The sequence below is a fragment of the Salmo salar genome, chromosome ssa01 (genome assembly GCF_905237065.1).
Source record: "Salmo salar chromosome ssa01, Ssal_v3.1, whole genome shotgun sequence".
Lineage (NCBI taxonomy): Eukaryota > Metazoa > Chordata > Actinopteri > Salmoniformes > Salmonidae > Salmo > Salmo salar.
Genome location: NC_059442.1, coordinates 80949904 through 80976163, shown reverse-complemented (window position 1 = coordinate 80976163; position 26260 = coordinate 80949904). Strand labels below are relative to the sequence as shown.

General features: G+C 44.3%; 1 protein-coding gene across 3 annotated transcripts in view; it reads left to right on the top strand.

The window, feature by feature from the left end:
• The window catches only part of cyth1b (cytohesin 1b), a 58684-nt gene that overhangs the window by 6089 nt on the left and 26335 nt on the right, over positions 1-26260 (top strand). The window contains exon 1 of one of the 3 annotated variants that reach the window (XM_014213444.2): positions 13568-13892. The exons of 1 other annotated variant lie outside the window; for it this stretch is intronic. In XM_014213444.2, the coding sequence (XP_014068919.1) occupies positions 13865-13892 (28 nt within the window). In that variant the 5' untranslated portion in view covers positions 13568-13864. Of the gene's footprint in view, positions 1-13567; positions 13893-20314; positions 20799-26260 lie in introns of those variants that run through there. One more of the 3 variants, XM_014213450.2, reaches the window with a different exon arrangement.

The following is a 26260-nucleotide window of genomic DNA, read 5'->3' as shown; positions in this document are numbered from 1 at the left end:
TCGATAGTCAATACACGGGCGCAGACCTCCATCCTTCTTCTTCACAAAAAAGAAACTTGAGGAGGCAGGTGAAGTGGAGGGCCGAATGTACCCCTGCCCCAGAAATTCGGAGACATATGTTTCCATAGCCACCGTCTCCTCTTGCGACAGGGGATACACGTGACTCCTGGGAAGTGCTGAGTCTACCAGGAGATTTATCGCACAATCCCCCTGTCAATGGGGTGGTAATTGAGTCGCCTTCTTTTTACAGAAGGCGAGAGCCAAATCGGCATATTCAGAGGGGATGCGCACGGTGGAGACCTGGTCTGGACTTTCCACTATAGTAGCACCGACGGAAACCCCTAAACACCTACCCGAGCACTTTCGTGACCACCCTGTGAGAGCCCTCTGTTACCACAAAATAGTGGGGTCATTACAGGCCAACCAGGGTAGGCCCAGCACCACGGGAAACACAGGAGAATCAATAAGGAAGAGACTGGTTTTCTGATCCACGCCCCTACTTTTTTTAAAAGGTATCTGTGACCAACAGATGCATGTCTGTATTCCCAGTCATGTGAAATCCATAGATTAGGTCCTAATGAATTTATTTAAATTGACTGATTTCCTTATATGAACTGTATCTCAGTAAAATCTTCGAAATTGTTGCATTTTGTGTGCATGTTGTGTTTATATTTTTGTTCAGTGTATATATAGTGCTCAAAAAAATAAAGGGAACACTTAAACAACACATCCTAGATCTAAATGAAATAAATAATCTTATTAAATACTTTTTTCTTTACATAGTTGAATGTGCTGACAACAAAATCACACAAAAATAATCAATGGAAATCCAATTTATCAACCCATGGAGGTCTGGATTTGGAGTCACACTCAAAATTAAAGTGGAAAACCACACTACAGGCTGATCCAACTTTATGTAATGTCCTTAAAACAAGTCAAAATGAGGCTCAGTAGTGTGTGTGGCCTCCACGTGCCTGTATGACCTCCCTACAACGCCTGGGCATGCTCCTGATGAGGTGGCGGATGGTCTCCTGAGGGATCTCCTCCCAGACTTGGACTAAAGCATCCGCCAACTCCTGGACAGTCTGTGGTGCAACGTGACGTTGGTGGATGGAGCGAGACATGATGTCCCAGATGTGCTCAGTTGGATTCAGGTCTGGGGAACGGGCGGGCCAGTCCATAGCATCAATGCCTTCCTCTTGCAGGAACTGCTGACACACTCCAGCCACATGAGGTCTAGCATTGTCTTGCATTAGGAGGAACCCAGGGCCAACCGCACCAGCATATGGTCTCACAAGGGGTCAGAGGATCTCATCTCAGTACCTAATGGCAGTCAGGCTACCTCTGGCGAGCACATGGAGGGCTGTGCGGCCCCCCCCAAAGAAATGCCACCCCACACCATGACTGACCCACCGCCAAACCGGTCATGCTGGAGGATGTTGCAGGCAGCAGAACGTTCTCCACGGCGTCTCCAGACTCTGTCACGTCTGTCATGTGCTCAGTGTGAACCTGCTTTCATCTGTGAAGAGCACAGGGCGCCAGTGGCGAATTTGCCAATCTTGGTGTTCTCTGGCAAATGCCAAACGTCCTGCATGGTGTTGGGCTGTAAGCCCAACCCCCACCTGTGGACGTCGGGCCCTCATACCACCCTCATGGAGTCTGTTTCTGACCGTTTGAGCAGACACATGCACATTTGTGGCCTGCTGGAGGTAATTTTGCAGGGCTCTGGCAGTGCTCCTCCTGCTCCTCCTTGCACAAAGGCGGAGGTAGCGGTCCTGCTGCTGGGTTGTTGCCCTCCTACGGCCTCCTCCACGTCTCCTGATGTACTGGCCTGTCTCCTGGTAGCGCCTCCATGCTCTGGACACTACGCTGACAGACACAGCAAACCTTCTTGCCACAGCTCGCATTGATGTGCCATCCTGGATGAGCTGCACTACCTGAGCCACTTGTGCGGGTTGTAGACTCCGTCTCATGCTACCACTAGAGTGAAAGCACCGCCAGCATTCAAAAGTGACCAAAACATCAGCCAGGAAGCATAGGAACTGAGAAGTGGTCTGTGGTCCCCACCTGCAGAACCACTCCTTTATTGGGGGTGTCTTGCTAATTGCCTATAATTTCCACCTGTTGTCTATTCCATTTGCACAACAGCATGTGCAATTTATTGTCAATCAGTGTTGCTTCCTAAGTGGACAGTTTGATTTCACAGAAGTGTGATTGACTTGGAGTTACATTGTGTTGTTTAAGTGTTCCCTTTATTTTTTTGAGCAGTGTATAATAATACTTTCAGGTCTATATTCCTGCCTATAGGAATAGGGGCTTCTGTTTGTTCTGTACGGGGATATGTGTTTTCAACCAAACTGAACAATACAATGTCATATACACACCACAAAATGAGGGTTCCTCAAGGGTTCTTTGGGAAAGGTGATGGTTCTATGTGAATCCATAATGACTCAAATAAACCTTTGAGCTCTTCAATGGTTCTTTACATTCCACAAAAGGGTTCTTTTCTCTCTTAGTGATAATTAAATGTAGAGGAGGCGGCTCATTAGAATACTTTGGTGTGTGATTTGTACACAATTCTTTTTCTGCAACCGTGAGTGTCTTTCCAGTTTATCTAATGTGTTGTGTACACTGAATGTACAAAACATTAAGAATACCTGTTTTTTCATGTAATTGACCTACCAGGTGATTCCAGGTGAAAGCTATAATCCCTTCTTGATGTCACTTGTTAAATCAACTTCAATCAATGTAGATGAAGGTGAGGAGACAGGTTAAAGAAGGATTTTTAAGCCTTGAGACAATTGAGACATGGATTGTGTATGTGTGCCATTCAGAGGGTAAATGGGCAAGACAAACGATTTAAGTGCCTTTGAATGGGGTATGGTAGTAGGTTCCAGGTGTATCGGTTTGTGTCAAGAACTGCAAAGCTGTTGGGTTTTTCACACTCAACAGTTTCCGTGTGTATCAAAAATGTTCCACCACCGAAAAGACATCCAGCCAATTTGCCATAACTGTGGGAGCATTGGAGTCAAAACGGTGCCAACATCTTTGTGGGATGCTTTCGACACCTTGTAGAGTCCTTGCCCTGATAAATTGGGGCTGTTCTGAGGGCAAAAGGGGGGTTACAACTCAATAATAGGAAGATGTTCTTAATATTTTGAACACCCAGTGTATGTGGAATCCTAATGACTCAAATTCTTCAATGGTCTTCAAAAAGGATAATGACGCCGGAGGGGATGGCTGCCCTTTTACGGGCTCTTAACCAATTGTTCTATTTTGTATGTTTTTTTGCATTGTTTGTAACTTATTTTGTATATAATGTTGCTGATACTGTCTCTTATGTGGTGCAGCAGTCTAAGGCACTGCATCTCAATGCAAGAGGTGTCACTACAGTCCCTGGTTCAAATCCAGGCTCTATCACATCCAGCTGTGATTGGGAGTCCCATAGGGCGGTGCACAATTGGCCCAGCGTCATCCGGATTTGGCCGGGGTAGGCCGTCATTGTAAATAATAATTTGTTCTTAACTTGCCTAGTTGAATAAAGGTTAAACAAAAAAACCCAAAAAAAACAAACAAATATGACCGAAAAGAGCTTCTGGATATCAGTGATTACTCACCTCGAACTGGAGAAAGATTTTTTCTTTAATGAGTCTGATGCGAAGGATATATTTTTGCTCTCGGGACCAGGCCCAAATCCCCATCATTCGCATGAAGAAAAGATGGAGATACAGGGGGTGCAAATCCGGGTACCTTGTGAGAATTCGTTGGCGAGTGGCTAACCCGCCTCTACCATCCGTTCTATTGGTCAACGTGCAATCACTGGAGAATAAACTGGATGACCTTTGTTCGAGACTATCCTACAATGGGACATTTAAAAACTCGAATATCTTATGTTTCACCAAGTGGTGGCTGAACGATGACTCGGATAATATACACTTGGCTGTGTTTTCTGTGCATTGGCAGGACAGAATCGCTACGTCCGGTAAGACGAGGGGTGGTGGTGTGTGTCTATTTGTCAATAACAGCTGGTGCGCGATGTCTAATATTAAGGAAGTCTTACCTAATGATAAGCTGTAGACCACACTATCTACCATCTATATTTTTTGTAGCCGTCTATTTACCACCACAAACCGATGCTGGCACTAAGACCGCACTCAATGAACTGTATAAAGCCATAAGCAAACAGGAAAATGCTCATCCAGAAGCGGCGCTCCTAGTGGCCGGGGACTTGTGTTTTACCTAATTTCTACCAGCATGTCATCTGCAACCAAAGGAAAAAACACTCTAGACCACCTTTACTCCACACACAGAGACACGTACAAAGCTCTACCTCGCCCTCCATTTGGCAAATCTGACCATAATTACATCCTCCTGATTCCTGCTTACAAGCAAAAGCTGGAAGTACTGGTGACTCGCTAAATACGGAAGTGGTCAGATGACACGGATGCTAAGCTACAGGATAGTTTTGCTAGCACTGACAGGAATATGTTCCCTGGATTCATCCAATGGCATTGAGGAGTATAACACCTCAGTCACCGGCATCATCAATAAGTGCATCGACAACATCGTCCCCACAGTGACCGTAAGTACACATCCCAACCAGAAGCTATGGATTACAGGCAACATCCGCACTGAGCTAAAGGCTAGAGCTGCCGCTTTCAAGGAGCGAGACACTAATCCGGACGCCTATAAGAAATCCCGCTATGTCCTCAGACAAACCATCAAACAGGCAAAGAGTCAATACAGGACTATAATTGAATCCTACTACACCGGCTCTGACGCTCATCAAATGTGGCAGGGCATGCAAACTATTACGGACTACCAAGGGAAACCCAGCCGCGAGCTGTCCAGTGACGCGAGCCTACCAGACGAGCTATATGCCTTAAATGCTCGCTTTGAGGCAAGCAACACTGAAGCATGCATAAGAGTGCCAGCTGTTCTGGACGACTGTGTGATCACGCTTTCCGTAGCCGATGTGAGCAAGACCTTCAAACAGGTCAACATTCACAAGGCTGTGGACCAGACAAATTACCAGGACGGTACTCAGAGCATGCGCGGACCAACTGGCAAGTATCTTCACTGACATTTTCAACCTCTCCCTAAGTCTGTAATACCTACATGTTTCGAGCAGACCACCATAGTCCCTGCGCCCAAGAAAGCAACGGTAACCTGCCGAAATGACTACCGCCGTGTAGCACTCACGTCGGTAGCAATGAAGAGCTTTGAAATGCTGGTCATGGCTCACATCAACACCATCATCCCAGAAACCCCAGACCCACTCAAATTCGCATACCGCAACAACAGATCCACAGATGTGTTACGTCCTGACCAGCAGAGGGAGTAGTTGTGTAGTATTTTGGTCAGGACGTGGCAGAAGAAGTCTGTGTATGGGTGTTCTGGGATGTCTGTTTCTATGTTGGTCTGTGTGGCTCCCGATCAGGGACAGCTGGTTATCGTTGTTCCTGATTGGGAGTCATATATTAGGAGTATGTTTGTCATCTGGGTTTGTGGGTTGTTTCGTTAGCACTGCTATTATTTGTAAGTATAGCCGTTAGCCTGTCTTGAGTCGTTCTTGTTTATTGTTGTCCGTGTTTGCTTGATTCTTTACCATTAAAAGATGAGTATTCACACCCCGCCTGCGATTTGGTCACTTCAACACGGCTACACCTGTGACAGAACAACCCACCAAACCAAGACCAAGCAGCGGAGAAAGGAGCGGCAGGTTGAGAAAGGGGACTTTGAGTTGGACACTCGTGAAAAATGGACTTGGGAACAGATTCTGAGGGGGCCCGTGGGGGAAGGCTGGTGAGGACCGGGAACGCTACCGGGGTACACGACTGGCGAGGAAGCCGGAGAGGCACCCCCAAGAAATTGTTTGGGGGGCACACGGGTAGTTTGGCTAGGCCAAGGAAGAGCCATAAGCCAGCTACCTGTGAGTATATGGAGGTGCGTATGGACACAACTCCCTTGTGTCCTCCTCCCAGAGTGCTAAGAACCTTGGCGTGATCCTGGACAACACCCTGTCGTTCTCCACTAACATCAAGGCGGTGACCCGATCCTGTAGGTTCATGCTCTACAACATTCGCAGAGTACGACCCTGCCTCACACAGGAAGCGGCACAGGTCCTAATCCAGGCACTTGTCATCTCCCGTCTGGATTACTGCAACTCGCTGTTGGCTGGGCTCCCTGCCTGTGCCATTAAACCCCTACAACTCATCCAGAACGCCGCAGCCCGTCTGGTGTTCAACCTTCCCAAGTTCTCTCACGTCACCCCGCTCCTCTGCTCTCTCCACTGGCTTCCAGTTGATGCTCGCATCCGCGACAAGACCATGGTGATTGCCTACGGAGCTGTGAAGGGAACGGCACCTCCATACCTTCAGGCTCTGATCAGGCCCTACACCCAAACAAGGGCACTGCGTTCATCCACCTCTGGCCTGCTGGCCCCCCTACCTCTGAGGAAGCACAGTTCCCGCTCAGCCCAGTCAAAACTGTTCGCTGCTCTGGCACCCCAATGGTGGAACAAGCTCCCTCACGACGCCAGGACAGCGGAGTCAATCACCACCTTCCGGAGACACCTGAAACCCCACCTCTTTAAGGAATACCTGGGATAAGATAAAGTAATCCTTCTAACCCCCCCCCTTAAAAGATTTAGATGCATTATTGTAAAGTGGTTGTTCCGCTGGATATCATAAGGTGAATGCACCAATTTGTAAGTCGCTCTGGATAAGAGCGTCTGCTAAATGACTTAAATGTAAAATGTAATGTATGGAGTGGAGGGCATCGTGTTTTGCTGAGGTGCGCACTATCTCGCCCATACGCACGCACAGTCTGGTGCACGCTATTCCAGCCCCTAGCAGATGCTGTGCTAGAGTGGGCATCCAGCCTGGAAGGAGGATGCCTGCGCAGCACGTCTGGTCGCCGGTACGCCTTCTAGGACCAGGCTACCCTACGCCCGCTCTACGCACAGTAACCAGCAAGCCCCTGCACAGCCCAGTTCGCTCTGTACTAGCACCCCGCTCGTACAGGGCTGCTAGTTCCACCCAGCCAGGAAGGGTTGTGCAGGAGGGGCGGTCAAGGCCACCTGTGCGCCTCCATGGCCCAGTCTTTCCGGTTCCCGCCTCTCGTGCTAACCCAGAAGTGAGTACCTCCAGTCTGGCACGACCAGTACCAGCACCACGGATTAAGCTTCCCATGAGTCAGCCTAGTCCTATTCAGCCTGTTTCCGCTCCTCGCACTAGTCCTGGGGTGCATGTATCCAGCCTGGTACCTCCTCTACCAGCCCCACGCATCAGGCGTCCAGTGCGTCAGCCCAGCCTCAAGAGCTCGGCAACAGTGTGCAGTCCAGAGTATCCAGCAGCAGTGTGCAGTCCAGAGTATCCTGCAACAGTGTGCAGTCCAGAGTATCCGGCAACAGTGTGCAGTCCAGAGTATCCGGCAACAGTGTGCAGTCCAGAGTATCCGGCAACAGTGTGCAGTCCAGAGTATCCGGAAACAGTGTGCAGTTCAGAGTATCCGGCACCAGTGTGCAGTCCAGAGTATCCGGCAACAGTGTCTAGTCCGGAACCGAGGGAGCCTGCCTGCGACCCGGAACCGAGGGAGTCTGCCTGCGACCCGGAACCGAAGGAGTCTGCCTGCGACCTGGAACCGAGGGAGTCTGTCAGCAATCCGAAACCAAGTGAGTCTGTCTACGATCCGGAACTGAATAAGTGTATATTTAACTGTGAACTAAATGAGTCTGCCTACAGCGTTGACCGGAAAGAGTCTGCCTACGATCCGCAACAGAGTGAGTCTGTCTACGACACGGAACCCAATAAGTCTGCCTACAGTCTGGAGGGCAGTAGGCCGGAACCAGAGCCACCTCCAGGATAGGTGGGTTGGGGAGGGGGGGTGTAGCACAAGTGCCGTCATTGACGGCAGCCACCCTCCCTTCCCTCCCTTTTTGTTTAGGGGGTATTCTTTTTTGTTTTTTGTTGTGGTATTGGGGATTTTTGTGGTTTCTTTTTAGGTGCATTCGGGTGTGCACCTTTAGGGGGGGTACTGTCACGTCCTGACCAGCAGAGGGAGTAGTTGTGTAGTATTTTGGTCAGGACGTGGCAGAAGAAGTCTGTGTATGGGTGTTCTGGGATGTCTGTTTCTATGTTGGTCTGTGTGGCTCCCGATCAGGGACAGCTGGTTATCGTTGTTCCTGATTGGGAGTCATATATTAGGAGTGTGTTTGTCATCTGGGTTTGTGGGTTGTTTCGTTAGCACTGCTATTATTTCTAAGTATAGCCTGTTAGCCTGTCCTGAGTCACTCTTGTTTATTGTTTTCCCTGTTTGCTTGATTCTTTACCATTAAAAGATGAATATTCACATCCCGCCTGCGATTTGGTCACTTCAACACGGCTACACCTGTGACAAGATGACAAAATCTCAATCATACTCCACACTGTCCTTTCCTACCTGGACGAATTTGAGTCAATTGGAGGTGTACCTGTAGATATATTTCAAGGTCTACCTTCAAACTCAGTGCCTCTTTGCTTGATATCATGTGAAAATCAAAAGAAAACAGCCAAGACCTCAGAATTGTTTTTGTGACCTCCACAAGTCTGGTTCATCCTTGGGAGCAATTTCCAAATGCCCGAAGGTACCACATTCATCTGTACAAACAATAGTGCGCAAGTATAAACACCATGGGACCACGCAGCCATCATACCACTCAGGAAGGAGACACGTTCTGTCTCCTAGAGATGAACGTAATTTGGTGTGAAAAGTGCAAATCAATCCCAGAACAACAGCAAAGGACCTTGTAAAGATGCTGGAGGAAACAGGTACAAAAGTATCTATATCCACAGTAAAACGAGTCCTATATCGACATAACCTGAAAGGCCGCTCAGCAAGGAAGAAGCCACTGCTCCAAATCCGCCATAAAAAAGCCAGACTACGGTTTGCAACTGCACATGGGGACAAAGATTGTACTTTTTGGAGAAATGTCCTCTGGTCTGATGAAACAAAAATAGAACTGTTTGGCCATAATGACCATCGTTATGTTTGGAGGAAAAATGGGGAGGCTTGCAAGCCAAAGAACACCATCCCAACCGTGAAGCACGGGGGTTTGCTGCAGGAGGGACTGGTGCACTTCACAAAATAGATGGCATCATGAGGGAAGAAAATTATGTGGATATGTTGAAGCAGCATCTCAAGACATCAGCCAGGAAGTTAAAGCTTGGTCGCAAATGGGTCTTCCAAATGGACAATGACCCCAAGCATACTTCCAAAGTTGTGGCAAAATGGCTTAAGGACAACAAAGTCAAGGTATTGGAGTGGCCATCATACAGTACTGACCTCAATCCTATTGAAATTTGTGGGCAGAACTGAAAAAGTGTGTGCAAACAAGGAGGCCTACAAACCTGATTCAGTTACACCAGCTCTGTCAAGAGGAATGGGCCAAAATTCACCCAACTTTTTGTGGGAAGCTTGTAGAAGGCTACCCGAAACGTTTGACCAAAGTTAAACAATTTAAAGGCAATGCTACCAAATACTAATTGAGTGTCACGCCCTGACCATAGAGAGCCCTTTTATTTCTCTATTTTGGTTAGGTCAGGGTGTGATTTGGGTGGGCATTCTAGATTTTGTAGTTCTATGTTCCATTCTATGTTTTCTATTTCTTTGTTGTTTGCCGAGTATGGTTCCTAATCAGAGGCAGGTGTCTATCGTTGTCTCTGATTGGGAATCATATTTAGGCAGCCCTTTTTCCCTCCTTCAGTTGTGGGATCTTGTTTTTGTACAGCTCAGTTTAGCCTGCAGAATGTGACATTCATTTTCTGTTTCTTGGTTTGATTTAGTGTTCTGAGTTAAAATAAATGTATCATGAGCACTCACCACGCTGCACCTTGGTCTCCTCTTTACGATGATCGTCACATTGAGTGTATGTAAACATCTGACCCACTGGGAATGTGATGAAAGAAATAAAAGCTGAAATAAATCATTCTCTCAGCTATTATTCTGACATTTCACATTCTTAAAATAAAGTGGTGATCCTAACTGACCTAAGACAGGGAATTTTTACTTGGATTAAATGTCAGAAATTGTGAAAAACTGAGTTTAAATGTATTTGGCTAAGGTGTATGTAAACTTCCAACTTTAACTGTATGTGAGAATGCTGTTCATTGACTACAGCTCAGTGTTCAACAAAGTTCATCACTAATCTAAATTCCCTGGGACTAAACACCTCCCTCGGTAACTGGATCCTGGACTTCCTGACGGGCTGCCCCCAGGTGGTAAGGATAGGCAACAACACATCTGCCACGCTAATCCTCAACACGGGGGCCCCTCAGGGGTGCGTGCTTAGTCTCCTCCTGTACTCCCTGTTCACCCACGACTGCGTGGCCAAACACGACTCCAACACCATCATTAAGTTTGCTGCTGACACAACGGTGGCAGGCCTGATCACCGACGACCATGAGATATCCTATAGGGAGGAGGTCAGTGACCTGGCAGTGTGGTGCCAGGACAACAACCTCTCCCTCAAAGTGAAAAAGACAAAGGAGATGATCATGGACTACAGGAAAAGGAAGGCCAAACACGCCCCCATTAACATTGACATGACTGTTGTGGAGCGGGTCGGGAGTTTCAAGTTCCTTGGTGTCCACATCACTAACAAACTATCATGGTCCAAACACACCAAGAAAGTCGTGAAGAGGGCACGACAATACCTATTCCCCCTCAGAAGACTGAAAAGATTTGGCATGGGTCCCCAGATCCTCAAAAGGTTCTACAGCTGCACCATTGAGAGCATCCTGACCGGTTGCATCACCGCCTGGTATGGCAACTGCTCGGCAACCAACTGTAAGGTTGGTTGCCCCACAGAGGGTAGTGCGTACGGTGCAGTACATCACTAGGGCCAAGCTTCCTGCCATCAAGGACCTATACACTAGGCGGTGGCCCCCCAAAAAAGCCCCCAAAAATGGTCAAAGACTCCAGTCACCCAAGTCATCGACTCTTCTGTCTGCTACCGAATGGCAAGCGGTACCGGAGTGCCAAGTCTAGGTCCAAAAGGCTTCTTAACATCTTCAACCCCAAGCCATAAGACTGCTGAACAATTAATCAAATGGTCACCCAGACTATTTGCATTGACCCCTCCCCCCTTGTTTTTACACTGCTGCTACTCGCTGTTTATTAGCTATGCCTAGTCACTTTACCACTACCTACATGTACAAATTACCTCGACAAACCTGTACCCCCGCACATTGACTCGGTACCGTGCTATATAGTCTCGTTATTATTCTTTTATGGTGTTATTTTATTTTTTATTTTTTTTTATCTTCATTTCTTTTCATATTTTTTGTTTTTATTAGTTTTTCATACTAAATTATATGCAGTACCAGTCAAAAGTTTGGACACACCTACTGTTCAAGTATTTTTCTTTATTTGTACTATTTCCTACATTGTATAATAATAGTGAAGACATCAAAACTTTGAAATAACACATATGGAATCATGTAGTAACCAAAAAAGTGTTAAACAAATCAAAATATATTTTATATTTGAGATTCTTCAAAGTAGCCCCCTTTGTTGGTTAAGGGCTTGTAGGTAAGCATTTCACGGTAAGATCTACACCTGTTGTATTTGGTGCATGTAACAAATACAACAGTTCACAAAAGGGTTCTTTGCTCTTTTAATGTTAATTAAATGTAAGGGGAGGCAACTCATTCAATTGTTTGGGGGCATAGTTTGTTCACAGCTCTTTTTGAACAACCATGCATGATTGTGTCATTCCAGCTTATCTAATGTGTTGTGTTATGCTTTTACACATTATATATGATTATAGACAATGAAACTGTCTTTTGGAAGACTCAGGTATGGCCTTGTGTCAAGTGAGAATGGTTGACTAAATCAGACAGTGGTTTTCATTTACATTTACATTTTCAATTATCTTCTCAGGGACTCCCAGCTGTTCCAGAGGTTGCTCACCTGATTTAACTTGTCAATGAACATAATAATAACATGGATGGAATATTAACAATATAATATGGCTGACCAGAATAAAAAACCCTGTATGGTTCTTGAAAAGGATCTACAAAGAACTTCTGATACATTTTATTCCCTATATAGCCCCAAATTGGGATGTGACCATAACGGAACCCTTTTTTGGTGCTATATAGAACCTTTTTTAATGGTTATTTATAGAACCTTGGGAAATGGTCCTTTATAGCACCATACAGGTTCCATTTAGAATCGCATGAGCATGATTCTTTATATAACTTTTAAAAATGGGTTCTATATTCAGTAGCACCAAAAAGGGTTCTGATTTGGTTACAAGCCAAATAACCCCTATCTGGTACTATTTAGAACCATCAGTTTCTGGTGTGTACATCATATGCCAATTTGCTTATTCTTCACTCTGCCTGCTCTACCCAGAGCCATAGAACCTGACATTCTCCACTGTGTGCCGCATTTATGCATACACAAATGTAGCTGTTTTAAAACAAACTCACCAAATATAATTTAACAGTGAGCTTGAAGAACAGTAAGCCTATCTAGTGCCTATTCCTGTACTTAATAAAACCATGCTCAATAAAAACGTCCATTGAAGGTGTTTTCAGTCCTCTCTCTTTCTTAGCGCTTGCCCTCTCCTGCCACTGTGGTAAAATCACCATTCACCATGGTTTAAATAATTTTACTGATAAACTCCTTAAGCAGAAAGGTCAGATTTGCTATTGAAATATATTCCTTTCAGAGGCTTATATCTAATAATATATACAGTGCCTTACAAAAGCATTCAGACCACTTGGATTTCTTCACATTTTATTGTGTTACAAAGTGGGATTAAAAGGACAACTGTATCTTTGATGTGTCTGGGTGGTTTAATATACAATCCACAACATAATTATTAACTTGACCATGCTTAAAGAGATATTCAATGTCTGATTTGTTATTGTTACCCATCTACCAATCACTGCCCTTCTTTAAGTGGCATTCAAAAAGCTCCCTGGTCTTTGTAGTTGAATCTGTGCTTGGAATTCAAATTCAATACTGTTTGATGTATGGGGGACAGAGGAAGGGTTAGTCATTAAAAAAATAATGTCAACCCGTATTATTTCACACAGAGTGAGTCCATGTAACTTATTATGTGATTTGTTAAGCAAAATTTTACTCCTGAACTAATTTAGGCTTGCCTAAACAAAGGGGCTGAAAATGTATGCAACGACTATATTTTAGTTATGCATTTTTTGTTTATCTAAAAAATGACAATTAAATCAATTTGAATCCCACTTTATAACACAATAAAATGTCAAGAAATTCAGTGCAAGGCACTCATATATTCCGATGTATACCTTATTTTAAGTAACTTTTCTCCTTGGTTCTGCAGATATCAGTGGCATATCATGTAATGCTCTGTATGACTATATTCTTCCCCGGTTCTCTCTCTCTCTCAGCATATCCTGTTTTCCTCTCTCTGTGGCCAAACTTAGTGAATGAAGCTCTGATTCAAGCACACAGCTGCTCTTTAAAACCCTCTCCCTCCATTATCCCATTTTTCTCCCTCTTACTCTCTCCTCTTTTTCTTCCTCTCTCTCGTCTATCATTTTCTCTGTCCTTGTATACTCTCACCTCTATCCTTCTCTCTCCCTCTTTCTCGGTAGAGCAAAGCATCTGATTGGCTATCCATTAGCAAGTGTTCCTAAACCACGCCTCATTTCTACCGCATGGGACGCCCCAGTTCAGAGTCAATTCACAGCTGTTACATTTGAAGACAGAAAGTCTACAAAAAGTTATTCCCCCCAAAATATTTATAATCTGAGCTATCAAATAAAGTGGTGCTACGTAAATAGCAATCTGTAAAGTTTTTGAAAGGATTCGTAGTTTACAGAAAGGCTACACGATGGTTCTGAAGTCGGAAGACGGAGTGGGTAAGTAGCGACCGACCTAATTAGCCTAACGTTATCTAGCTGAGGCTATTTGATGTAGGCCCTAGCTTTATAAACAGTTAATACTTGTAGGCTATTTATTTTTCATCTAAATTCTTGCTACATTGTTTCTGTTGGCTGTTAGTTAAATGTTTTAGCTGTACGTTTTCAAGTTGACTGGCTAAAAAGTTAATTTACCCAGTCTGCAGCGCAACAGGTCTATAATCTGGTTTCCTTCTTATGCAAATTTCCAGACGATCTTAGAACAATAGGTTCATTTAGCTGACTGAATTGAGGCCATGCAGCTATGTGTGCGTTGTGTAACACTGAATTCATAATGAGTCTGTCTATAAATATGATGAAAGGGTCCATTGATTCAGTTAAAATGATAGGATACAAAGAGTTTGCATTTAAAGGCTGTTTGTGCGTGCGTTGTGGATATGCTCTTCTGTTAAAGGTTGTGTGGGGTGGTAGGAGTCAATTTAATCAATCAAATGTTTATTTGTATTGGTAAACAGTTGTCAACGTGTGTGTGAGTTGTGTGCAACATTGCCACTGGTGAGTGGTTTGCTTTGTCCTATATGACGCTCTGATTCAATGTATTTTCCCAATTGACAGACAGACAGAAAGTGAGAACTCCTGACATTTGTTTTGCCCAGTGAGTGTCCCAATCCAAAATGCCCCCATTAGCCCTACATCCTATGTCTGGTGTCAGAGACTCCAGCCACCCTAGTCATAGACTGTTCTCTCTGCTACCGCACGGCAAGCGGTCCAAGAGGCTTCTAAACAGCTTCTACCCCCAAGTCATAAGACACCTGAACATGTAATCAAATGGCTACCCAGACTATTTGCATTCCCCCCCCCGCTACTCTCTTTTATCATCTATGCAATGTCTGGTTCAAGCCCAGGTTGGGGTGAGGATTGGGACGGAGGCTAAACTGTTACACTTCCCTCCTCCGATTATCTACTCAGCTTTTTTTTAAAAAAAATTAAAAAAAAAATATTGATCAAAAAGGGGCTCAGGTTAGGCAATGTGCATGGTTGTTGGAAGAATTTTAGAGAACAGAATATTTTTTTTTCCCTCCCCAATTTCATAGTATCCAATTGGTAGTTACAGTCTTGTCCCATCACTGCAACTCCCGTACGGACTCAGGAGATGCGAAGGTCGAGAGCCTTGCGTCCTCTGAAACCCAACCCAGATTAGCCGCACTGCTTCTTGACACAATGCCTGCTTAACCTGGAAGCCAGCTGCACCAATGTGTCAGAGGAAACACTGTGTCAGCATGCATTGCACCCAGCCCGCCACAAGAGTCGCTAGAGTGCGATGGGACAAGAACGTCCTTGCTGGCCAAACTCTCCCCTAACCCAGATGACACTGGGCCACTGTTTTTTACCTTGTCAGCTCGGGGATTTGATCTTGCAACCTTTCGGTTACTAGTCCAACGCTCTAACCACTAGGCTACCCGCCGCCCCATGGGTCTCCTGGCCGTGGCCAGCTGCGACAGAGCCTGGACTCGAGCCAGGATCTCTAGTGGCACTGCGCTGCAGACCACTGCGCCACTCGGGAGGCTGAGAACATTTTAAAGGCCCCCATTTTGTATATCTTTTTTTAGCATTTCTTTGCCATGGAGCTGAGAGAAAATTGTGCTGTTTTATAGACAATTTCCTTCAATTGCTAATGGTGTGTTCTTTTGCTCGAACTTAATAACAATCAATACTGTTAAATTAATTGTTTTGTGAATTTTCAAATTCCCTGATGTCTAGCTTTTATTTTGGTGATTGTTAGTTCTCAAAGATTATATTATGAAAATAAAAAAAATAGGTCCATTTATCTTTTCTGCATACATTTTATATCTGGTTTAGTAATTTTTAAGTTTACACTGAAAGTGTTTTTCCATCCCGAAAATGTATTCATTCCTTTTTTTTTTTTTTTTAAAGCTTAGGCGGACTGCTCAAAGATTTCTTTGGCAGACAAATCCCTGCCTACTTCAGCAGAGGTGCACAAGAGTATCCTCCCAGCAACTACCGCAGAAGTGTTTTAAATCCTCCACACCCCCTTTGAATCGGCTGTTGTTTTCTCGAAGGAGAAAAGCATGCACACATTTAAATGATACCATACTTATACTTTTATCTATAAAATGTCTTGCACATCTAGCTACTTGTCTTTTTATGACTTTACACATTGATTTTGTAATTCCACCCCTGTTAACATTATTTGGTTGATGATGCGCAAGTGGAGGAGAGTCTCATTTCATACAATTGCACTTGTTTCCACGTTCCCACTCCTCGATTTCCGTTGACCATTTTCAAAAGCATGTGAGGAGAGGATGTAGGAGAGAGGCTATAGGAGTATAAAACCAATTGACACTCTCCCAGTCTCTCTCTCTCCACTCTATCTACTCTCGTCCCTCTCTTTTTCCCTTTTGGCTTCATCTTTCTCAGTATCAGACCTGGGGGGTGGGGTGGGGGTGGTGTGTGAGAGAGACCATGAAGCTCGCCACATGAGTTTGTGTGTGCCATTTAGGCAGTGATTGGGGAACCTCTCAGTCATGGCACACAACACCTTTAATGAGCAATTAGCAGATCAGAGCACTAACACAAGTATTCAGGTTTCAGGCAAGGTTAGTCACCAATGCATATCTAGTTCACCTAACTTGAGTTGAGCTCAGTGGTGCAGTGAGGAGAGGGGGACCCCAGTGGCTGAATAACAGTATCAATACTAATACTATTCCATAACATTTTCAAACTGCTTCTAGGCCTACAGTATACAGGTTTTTCCAGGACTTAATAGGTTCTTTGCAGATTTATATCAGAGACTGTAGCTAATGGACTCACAGCAGTCCAACCTAAGAGCACACATTGAGCAATAGGAGACTGCTCAGAGGAGGAAGGGGAGGACCAGCCTCCTCAGTGAATTTCAGCAAAATAAAAATAGCGAAACATTAAGTGATTCTTTTAAGATAAAACTATACTAAATATATCACAAAATAATTCATTAACCTCTTACATCTAGATGTTCCGCTAGCGGAACGCCTCGCCAATATCCAATGATAGGGCGTGGCGCGAATTACAAACTCCTCAAAAATCCCAAAACTTCAATTTTTCAAAAATATGACTATTTTACACCATTTTAAAGACGAGACTCTCCTTTATCTAACCACATTGTCCGATTTCAAAAAGGCTTTACAACGAAAGCAAAACATTAGATTATGTCAGGAGAGTACCCAGCCAGAAATAATCAGACACCCATTTTTCAAGCTAGCATATAATGTCACCAAAACCACAGCTAAATGCAGCACTAACCTTTGATGATCTTCATCAGATGACACTCCTAGGACATTATGTTATACAATACATGCATGTTTTGTTCAATCAAGTTCATATTTATATCAAAAACCAGCTTTTTACATTAGCATGTGACGTTCAGAACTAGCATACCCACCGAAAACTTCCGGTGAATTTACTAAATTACTCACGATAAACGTTCACAAAAAACATAACAATTATTGTAAGAATTATAGATACAGAACTCCTTTATGCAATCGCGGTGTCCGATTTTCAAATAGCTTTTCGGTGAAAGCACATTTTGCAATATTCTGAGTAGATAGCCCGGCCATCACAGGCTAGCTATTTTGACACCCACCAAGTTTGGCACTCACCAAACTCAGATTTACTATAAGAAAAATTGGATTACCTTTGCTGTTCTTTGTCAGAATGCACTCCCAGGACTTCTACTTTACACCCAATGTTGTTTTGGTTCCAAATAATCCATAGTTATATCCAAATAGTGGCGTTTTGTTCTTGCGTTCAAGACACTATCCGATGGGTGACGCGCCGGCGCGTATCGTGACAAAAAAATTCAAAATATTCCATTACCGTACTTCGAAGCATGTCAAACACGGTTTAAAATCAATTTTTAATGCGATTTTTCTCGTAAAATAGCGATAATATTCCGACCGGTTGTTCCGACGTTGTTTTCGTTCAAAGACTGAAAGAAGAAAATGGTGTCTTCACGTGCAGGCGCGCGCCCGTGTCATTGTTCTCAGATCGACCACTTTCCAAATGCGCTACTGTTTTTCAGCCAGGGACTGCAGAGTCATCATTCCCCGTTTTGGCGCCTTCTGAGAGCTTATGGGAGCCTTAGAAAATGTCACGTTACAGCAGAGATCCTCTGTTTTCGATAAAGAGGCTATAGAAGGCCAAGAAATGGTCAGAGAGGGTACTTCCTGTATAGAATCTTCTCAGGTTTTGGCCTGCCATATGAGTTCTGTTATACTCACAGACACCATTCAAACAGTTTTAGAAACTTTAGGGTGTTTTCTATCCAAATCAAACAATTATATGCATATTCTAGTTTCTGGGCAGGAGTAATAACCAGATTAAATCGGGTACGTTTTTTTATCCGGCCGTGAATATACTGCCCCCTATCCTAAACAGGTTAAAACACACTTTTGCAATGAAGGTCTATAGTAGCCTCAGCAGCACTCTGTAGGGTAGCACCATGGTGTAGCCAGAGGACAGCTAGCTTCTGTTCTCCTCTGGGTACATTGATTTCAATACAAAACCTAGGAGGCTCATGGGTCTCACCCCATTCCATAGACCTACACAGTAATCATGACAACTTCCGGAGGACGTCCTCCATCCTATCAGAGGGTCAGTTCATGCTGAAAGAAATGTTGTCCACCCAATCAAAGAATCAGAGAATGAACCTAGTACTGAAAGCAGAAGCTATAGATAGCTAGCACTGCAGTCCATACAATGTGGTGAGTAATGTTAGTTGACTCAAAGAGAGAGAAACAATAGTTGAACAGTTTTGAACAAATTAATTTCTTCAGAGAGGGAGAGAAAGCGATTTGGTTGTATTTTTTTAAAACTTTCACTTAGCTAGTGAATGCAGATAGCTAGTTTAGCCTACTCAAACACCCGGCTCAAACAGAGAGGAATGCTATGTTGGCTAGCTGGCAATGACTAGCCAACCCTGGAACTCTTCCAAGTCAAGGTAAGCTTTTGGTTGTATTAATGTTTTGCCACTGGGGCCCGCCTGTGTAACTGCTAAAAGGCTTTCTGGCTGTACACTGTACTGCATGATTGTTACGAGTTTACTAACGCGATAGCTACTAGAACTATGTTGACTTTGACGTGACAACGATGTCGGCTGTGCGTTAGCAGCAGTTGTGATATGAAGGTTTGATTTGGAAAGTTTTTGTTTTCTCCTGGTCACAGACTGCTGATTTGTTGTGTGCTGAATTCCAGAAGTGAAGGGAAAAGGTGAGAGGAGGAGAGTGTGTAGATATATACAACGAGCAAAGTGATCATACTGTTTTTATGTGGCTGCTATGGAAGTGATTTGCGTGTGATCAGGGGTGTATTCATTCCACCGATTCTGTTGAAAAACTTTTTTCTTAAAAGGAACGAAACGGGGATAAACATACCCGAGTTTCTCCAACAGAAGCTAATTTGCGACTGTTGGACTAATGATTACACCCTAGATCAGCTCGATGCAGGCAGGAGTGTGCAAGGCGGTATTGAATGTGTCACTGTCTTTCCACCTTGATGACTCAAACTTCTCTCGACCTGTGCAGCTACGTACGTTGTGAACTTTCATGCATAGGCTAGGTTGTAGCAACCTCATGATGGGTACAGGGAAAAGTATCATGTAGTAGCCTAAACCTATTGATGTTACATTGAGCTGGGTGAATGGAATATGAATGACGGTCATGCTCATATAAAAATAATCCTCATCTTAAACAGCGCCGACCACCACTAATTAGTTATTATTTTTTGCGTCTCTTGGAGGGCAAGTTGTTCATGTTGCCTGATGAAAAAATAATAGATAATGGAATAATTCACCCACTGTTCATATGAGCTGTGGGTGTTCACATTCATGCAATTTTGTGGAACAGAGGACCCCTTGTTACATGATGGTTCTGTTTATAAGTCGGAGATCATATTCAGAGCTGGGGGATATTGGTGTACAATCTGACAGTCATGAGCAGAGAGAAGAATCTCACACACACAGACAGATAGATATCTCTATCTCTCTCTAGGCCTGTGTGTGTCCACAGGGTGGAGACTATGTATAGGCCTAATGTTTGGAGGGAAAGAGGGAGGAGTTGGGAGGGTTTCCCCCCTGTCCTGTCAGTGATCTTTCAACAAAAGGTAAGCGATTGAGCTGAACACTCCTCTGGCTTACACTCATACACTTGCTTTCTCTCCCTCTCTCCCTCTCTCTGGTGTGGTGGAGCAGCTAACCTCTTGCCTTGTTCTTTGTCATCCTCCTTTCTCTCTGTGTCTCTCTCTGTGTTGGATTAGGAGCCTGTAGTGTGGTGGAGTGACAGACAGACGGTAAGCCTGGCAGGTTAAGAGTTAAAGAGTCTGCCCGGCTGCTGAGGAGAGAGGGGGGCCGTGTTGGTTATTTTAGTATCGCACCACAGGATTGGAGGGCCGGACGGGTGCAGGAGGGCTCAGAGGGACTGGGACAGTCGGTTATACAGCTGGTACTGGACTGCACTGGGATACAACTGGGTTATACTGGGAAAGAACTAATAATACTGGTCTGCTGTACTGGGAGAGAAGTCTGGACTATATTATTGAGAGAGTGCTGCTACTGTGTGAATGGATTAGACAAGGACTAAGACTGGACTGGACTATATTTAAACTTGACTGGACTGGACTCAGGCATAACTCTTAACTGTGAGACTCGCTAATACCGGTGAGCTTTACTGAGCTGGGCTGGACTGGCACAACTCTCTGCTACTGGAACTGCACGTCTACTGGCACAGTAGACCAGGCTAGAGAGTGGGGTCTGGATACTGGTGGACAGAATAAAGGGTTAGTAGGAGACAGCTGCTTCTGGACCGGTGTTATACTGGGAACAGTGGGAGGACTGGGAGAGACAAACTCACTCGGGTAGGAAAACTATAGTATAAGCTGAGGAGAAATTGTGTGTGTGTGTGTGTGTGGCTCAGTTGGTAGAGAATGGCGCTTGCAACGTCAGGGTTGTGGGTTTCAATTCCCATTAGGGGACGGTATGGAGAGGGGGGGAAAAAGTATGAAATGTATGCACTCACTACTGTAACTCACTCTGGATAAGAGCGTCTGCTAAATGTCAAATGTGTGTACTAGGTCTGTCCCCGACAACAACAAAAAAGTATTGGTCAACCAAGAGTTGTCTGTTCTTTCGACCAATCGATTGGTCAACATTATTTAAATGTGTATTTTTCCATATATAGACACATCCTATGTGCTTTAATCAAATCAATTATATCCACTGAGCTTGTCTGACGCTTTAAGCAAACTTTTTGATGAAATAATTAAGACACACAATTGACTAGAGGGGAGTCTGACCGCAATTGATTTGATTGTGCTGGACCTAGGGATGAAACGGTTACCGGTTTCAAGATAAACCATGGTAAAATTCCTGATGGTGAGTATTACAGTTTCAAGTTTTAATTATCATTAAAACTGTGTTTGATTACAGCGGTTTGAAAAACTCACAGTAAATACTCTCCAGCATCAACCGGAGTTAGCAACAGTCTGACGCAGGTGCAGCATGCAACGTGGGGTTTGTGTTGTGTGAGAACATGGCGGAAGGCAGTGACAGCGCTCGGGAGATTTTTCAGCCTTCTAAGAGGATCAAATCTGAAGTGTGGTTGTATTTTGGGTTTTACAAGAGTACTGAGGGAAACTTAATCGAAGATGGTCACCCTGTCTGCAGAACATGCAACAACAAAAAATTGCTGCGAAAGGGGGCAACACTTCAAATCTCTTGAGTCATCTTCGTGACCACCACCCACTACTTTATAGCGAATGCAAGGTCAGTTAACTTTTAGCTCAATGCATGATGTGGGGACTTCGGAATGGGGGAAAATGTCATGGTTTGTCTGTCTAACTTGCTAATAGCTTGTCAATAATGTAAACTGAAGCTTTCAGTGTTACCTATTCCTGTAAAAACACTACACGTTGTTCTGCTGCTGTATGCATCGTGTGTCTGAAGACTCTATTCTCCCATTGCACACAATAACACGTTATGTAGTTTAGTCACCCAACCAACATATTTTGTTCATTTAAAATCCGTCAGTCATCGACTTGGTTGTAAAAGTGCTCCAACAGGAGAAACACTATAGACTCCTACACAAGACTCCTGTATTTATGTCAATTGTTGGGCTCATTGCAATTACTATCACTGTCTTCTAAAGACTCATTTGTATTTATGTAAATTGTGCATGGGGTCATTGCATATACTCAAATGAAACACAGAATATAGACTGTGTGTGTTAATAATGTAACACCACCAATAATAATAATACATTTGCTATTCCTGTGTTTACAGAGTGGGCATGCAGCAGGAAAACCCAGTGATGCTACTGGTCGCTCATCTACAGTTGTGACACAGACACTCGAACAATCATTTAACAGGCAGGCTGCTTATGCACCCACATCAAAAAATGCTCGACCTCACTGCAGCCCTTTCATGTTACGTTGCAAAGGACATGATGCCATTTCAAATTGTTGAGAGGCCTGGCTTTCTGAGGCTGATGGAGGTTACTGTGCCTCACGACAAAGTGCCATCACAAACATTATTTTCCAAGACTGAAATCCCAAACCTGTTCAACCAGGCTAAAGCTGACGTTGGAAAATGTTTCTCAAGGCACATGGTTTGCTGTAACTACTGACCTCTGGACCAGTGAAAGCAGGGGTGGTTAACCCTACATCAGCTTTACTATCCATTACCTCACCCCAGACTGGCAACTTGAATCAAACTGCCTGGAAACGCAGTTCTTCTCAGAAGATCACTCGGCTCACAACATCAGAGTTTTTTGAGAATATGCTGGAAGAGTGGGGGATCAACAAGAAAGACCTGGTCTGCATAACCACAGACAACGCAACCAACATGATGAAGGCTTTTGAAGAGTTCCCAGATCTGTGGTTTGGGTGCTTTGGCCATAATTTGAACCTGGCCATCTCAAAGGCTCTGAAAATTCAGAGAGTTGACATAGCAGTCAAGGCCTGCTGTCATCTGGTCCAAGGCTTGTCACGGAGCTGGAAGAGAAGGAGAGAACTGAGAGAAAAGCAAGCTGCACTCAACATGCCACAGAAAGCTCTGATCCATGATGTGGTGACCCAATGGGGATCTACACAAGATGCTTGAGCGTTTCCTCAGCCAACAGCAGCCAATCTGTGCGACACTGGCTGGAGAAAGAGGAACATGGCATGTGATACCCAAGGATTCCAACAAAAGTGTCATGGAGAAACTGTGCCAGCTCCTTGAACCTCTGAGCATGTTTACAGATGCACTTGCCTCAGATCAAGCCATCAAGCCTGACTGGACCACATCACCCGTGATGTTCTGGTGGAAAAGGATACGGAGCCATCCCTGACCAAGGAGATGAAAAGGGTAATGAGAGAAGACCTTAACAACAGATCCACAGAGAAGGCAAAGAGTCATGCACATGGCTTGTTTCATTGACCCCTGCTTCAAAAGGAGCTTTTTAGATGAGCCTGAGGCTGCAAAAGTTGACACAGACCGCTGTGTCCAGGAGGTCTTGAAGCTGACAGCTGCACAAGTCAGGGAAGAACCACAATCCCCAGCAGCACCTCCAACACCCCCACAGTGGCATCAGAGGGGAAAGGCCTGGCTGGGTTGCTGAGAAAAATTACCTCAACAAGGCAGCAGAGAGGTGAAGAGGGTCAGATTCCGACCACCCCAGAAGACAGAGGGAAAGAAGAGATCAAGGTCTACCTCTCTCTGCCATCATTCCAGCAGAAGAGGATCCACTGGTGTGGTGGAGGGGCCCTACACATTCCAGCAGAAGAGGATCCACTGGTGTGGTGGAGGGGCCATGCATCAGAGCTGCCTCACCTTGCCAGGGTTGCCAGGAAGATTTTGTGCATCCCAGCAACCAGCGTGCCATCAGAGAGTTCACTGCCAGCGGGCACATTCTCTCCTCGCAGATCACTACTTAAACCAGACAAAGAAAATATGCTGACATTTTTACATTTCAATCTCAAGTGAACAAAGATGCATACTTACAGGATGTTAGGCCAGCAGCACCTTATGTCTTTATGAAGGAGAGAACAGACATACAATCAGTGCTGTTCATTTGATTTGTTTACATATTTTGTGTTATTTTAATGTCAACACTTGCACATTGGATTTGTTTACGTATGGTTGTATTGTTCTTACATGCACATTGCTTTACTTGTGTTGCTTTTATATGCACATTTGAATTGCTTACTTAAGGTAGTGTTCATTACAATCTGCACTAGGGAAACTTTTACCACATGGTGCCATCTTTAATGTTATTATTTTAATGTTTATGCACACAAAGTGCATAGTGCTGCTAATATTATTTGTTGGTTTTCAACATACACACACTGAAATCATTTCAAATGTTTTATCAGTACTTTTTGAAAATTTTCAGCACATTTTGAACAATAGCGCGATAATACTGATAACTGTGATAATTTTGGTCACTATAATCGTGATATGAAATTTTCATACCGTTTCGTCTCTAGCTGGACCTGGATATACTTGCTGCACGGTGTTAAAAAAAACTATTCTCCATGCTGCAGCAACCACCACAGAACATCAACAGTGTGTATCGCGCTGTCCGTGTTGCTGAAGCTACAACATAATTACAGCCATTTCTGACTGAAAAGTTCTGTTACCGAAATCCCTCATTTGTTTAGGAAAAACATTCCTTCAACCCTTGCTCTCTTTACGTGACACATGTATGCATCGCATGCATGTGACCAATAGGCCCAGACCTATAGCATATCCTAATCGCACCAATAAATTGGTTATAACAAACTCTGAACACCGTAACACGTGACAGCAAAATGGATGCAGAGCACGTCACAAACAGGAATGTTTACTGGTTGCTCAGGCAGTAAAGGGGAAGTCAGATGTGGAATAAATTTGACTAGTTGTGAAAATACTGGAGATCAAGGAAAAGAAGGTAAGGAGCAAGCGCTGCATGCATATTACGTGTGCCAAACAGGTGCTGTTCGATTACAATATGTTTTCTGACCATTTGGAACAATGTAAACAACACTAAATAAATGATACGGGTACCAGATAGTCTGAAACCGGTTTCAAGCCCGGGCTCTGGCTCGGCCACTCAAGGACATTGAGACTTGTCCCGAAGCCATTTATGCGTTGTATTGGCTGTGTGCTTAGGGTCGTTGTCCTATTGGAAGGTGATCCTTCACCCCAGTCTGAGAACCTGCTCCAGAGTGATCAGGACTTCATCAAGGATCTCTCTGTACTTTGCTCTGTTCATCTTTCCCTCGATCCTGACTAGTCTCCCAGTCCCTGCTTCTGAAAAACATCCCCACAGCATGATGCTGCCATCAACATGGGGATGGTGCCAGGTTTCCTCCAGACGTGATGCTTGGCATTCAGGCCAATGAGTTCAATTTAGGTTTCATCAGATAATCTTGTTTCTCGTGGTCTGAGAGTCCTTTAGGTGTCTTTTGGCAACTCTAAGCGGGCTGTCATGCTTTTGACTGAGGAATGGCTTCCGTCTGGCCACTCTACCATAAAAGCCTGATTGGTGGAGTGCTGCAGAGATGGTTGTCCTTCTGGAAGGTTCTCCCAGCTCCACAGAGGAACTCTGGAGCTCTGTCAGTGACCATCGGGTTCTTGGTCACCTCCCTGACCAAGGCCCTTCTCCCCCTGATTGCTCAGTTTGTCCGGGCGGCCAGCTCTAGGAAGAGTCTTGGTGGTTCCAAACTTCTTCCATTTAAGAATGATGTAGGCCACTGTGTTATTGGGGACCTTCAATGCTGCAGAAATTGTTTGGTACCCTTCCTTAGATCTGTGCCTCGACACAATCTTGTCTTGGCGCTCTACGGTCAATTCCTTCAACCTCATTGCTTGGTGTTTGCTCTGACATGTACTGTCAACTGTGGGACCTTTTATATACGTGTGTGTGTGCCTTTTTAAAAATCATGTCCAATCAACTGACTCTAATCTAGTTGTAGAAACATCTCAAGGATGATCAATGGAAACAGGATGCACCTGAGCTCAATTTCGAGTCTCATAGCAAAGGGTCTGAATACTTGTGTAAATAAGGTATTACATTTTTTGTTAAAAATTTGCACAAAAATGTTTTCGCTGTCATTATCAAATTCTATTTCTCACATGTTCCAAATACAACCTTACAGTGAAATGCTTACTTACAACTCCTTAACCAACAATGCAGTTTTAAGAAAAGTGTTAAGTAAAAAATGTAAGTAACAAATAATTAAAGAGCAGCAGTAAAATAACAATAGCGAGGCTATATACAGGGGGTACCTGTACGGCGACACCGGTTAGTCGAGGTAATTGAGGTAATTTGTACATGCAGGTAGAGTTAAAGTGACTA